Source organism: Rhamphochromis longiceps, linkage group LG11 (genome assembly GCF_057381845.1).
Source record: "Rhamphochromis longiceps isolate RC_006_pf linkage group LG11, R_longiceps_female_GT1.1, whole genome shotgun sequence".
NCBI lineage: Eukaryota > Metazoa > Chordata > Actinopteri > Cichliformes > Cichlidae > Rhamphochromis > Rhamphochromis longiceps.
Genome location: NC_140567.1, coordinates 29,902,386 through 29,903,974, shown reverse-complemented (window position 1 = coordinate 29,903,974; position 1,589 = coordinate 29,902,386). Strand labels below are relative to the sequence as shown.

Genomic DNA, 1,589 nt, shown 5'->3' with positions numbered 1-1,589 from the left:
ATACCATCAAACAGGAGAAGGACACGAGCTGACAAGGGTCAGTGAAATATCTAAAGAAATCCACTTGCCCAGGCAATCACTATCCATCACTGGACCTGAAGAATAAATTGAAGGTATTGTGGTGTTCTTCGCTGCACCGGCACCCATGAGAGGGAAGACCCATCAACTCTAATCTTCAAAGGGTAAAACAACTTAACCATTTAAACCCCGACAAAAATGAAGGCATTCAGCATTGCAGTTGCAGTGACACTCGTGCTCGCCTTTATTTGCATTCTGGAGAGCTCTGCCATCCCATTTGCTGGGGTAAGAATTCGTCTTAAACTCACTTCATTTGCTTATTAGATATAAATGTTTTGCCAGGACGCTGAGATGCGCCTCCTCAATGTGCATAATTCATTAACAGGTGCAAGAGCCGGAGGAGGCAGGGAGCAATGACACTCCAGTTGTGGCACATCAAGAGATGTCAGCGGAGTCATCAATGGTATGTTCAATCGACTGAATGAATTAAACCAATTACCAAGAGCAAATTAAAATTTAAGTGGATGCATTTTCCCTGCAGAGTACCTTGGTATATAGAGCGGATGGAGTTGAACACCTTGCTCACGTCTTTTGTCTTTCCCACAGATGCCAAATCACATCAGGCAAAAGCGTCAGAGCCATCTTTCCCTGTGCCGCTGGTGCTGCAATTGCTGCCGAAGCAACAAGGGCTGCGGCTTCTGCTGCAAGTTCTGAGGATTCCCGCAACAGCCACAAAATATTAATTTATTATGCTTATTGACTCTTTCTTAAAGACTTTCTCCGTAGCATTTACTGTGCTATACACATTTTACATAATTTTGAGGAGATGTGAATTATGAAACAGCACCGAAATAGGAGAGCTTCTCTACTGTATTTATTTTATACATTTCAACCATTTTGTGAATTTCTTTTAAAGAGAAAGTCAGATGTGGACATTTCTTTCATTGGAAAAAGTTGATATTTGGCACTGAATAAAGAATACAAATTAAAAGCAGCTGCAAAAATGTTTTCTGTCATTTTTATGGAAATGTTCATCTACAACAGTTAGCAAGAGATTAGGTCTCAGGTTTATGTTATTATTAATCAATATCCTATCCCAATTTTACCTTTTGAGCTTCTACTTTGTTACATTAAATCATTATATCACTAGAAACAGCTGGCATGTTGCATATGCAATGTTTAATACTCACTACACACAACGCACAACTCATACACAATTAACATCAAAATTTGTTCTGCTCTCCATCGCTGACAAATCGTTTACACACTAGTAACTGAACTGACAGTTTATGGTCACATTTATTGTTAATTACTATACATGGTGTTCTATTAGACTCTTAAAATAACGCACAATGAGTTTTTCTTCTTGAGACAAATTACATAGTAAAAAAAAAAACAAAAAATGTTCTTGCATGTTACCTGAGGTTTATCTGGGGAACAATAAGCAGAAGGTGAGAGCAGAAGCAATATAAACATGAATTAGCCTTCTCAGCTGGGGCTATATTACAGATCATTATCATAATTTCTTATCCGCTGAAATGCATATTGTGATCAGCTCAAATTGATTATCT

The 1,589-nt window shown here is 38.2% G+C and overlaps 1 protein-coding gene across 1 annotated transcript; it reads left to right on the top strand.

Annotated features, from left to right (window-relative positions):
- Positions 1–1,013, top strand: hamp (hepcidin antimicrobial peptide). Its single transcript, XM_085421881.1, has 3 exons — positions 1–303; positions 404–481; positions 625–1,013. Exons 1-3 carry the CDS (start codon positions 217–219, stop codon positions 730–732), a joined length of 273 nt encoding a protein of 90 aa, XP_085278007.1. The 5' UTR covers positions 1–216; the 3' UTR covers positions 733–1,013.
- Positions 1,014–1,589: the final 576 nt, after the last annotated feature.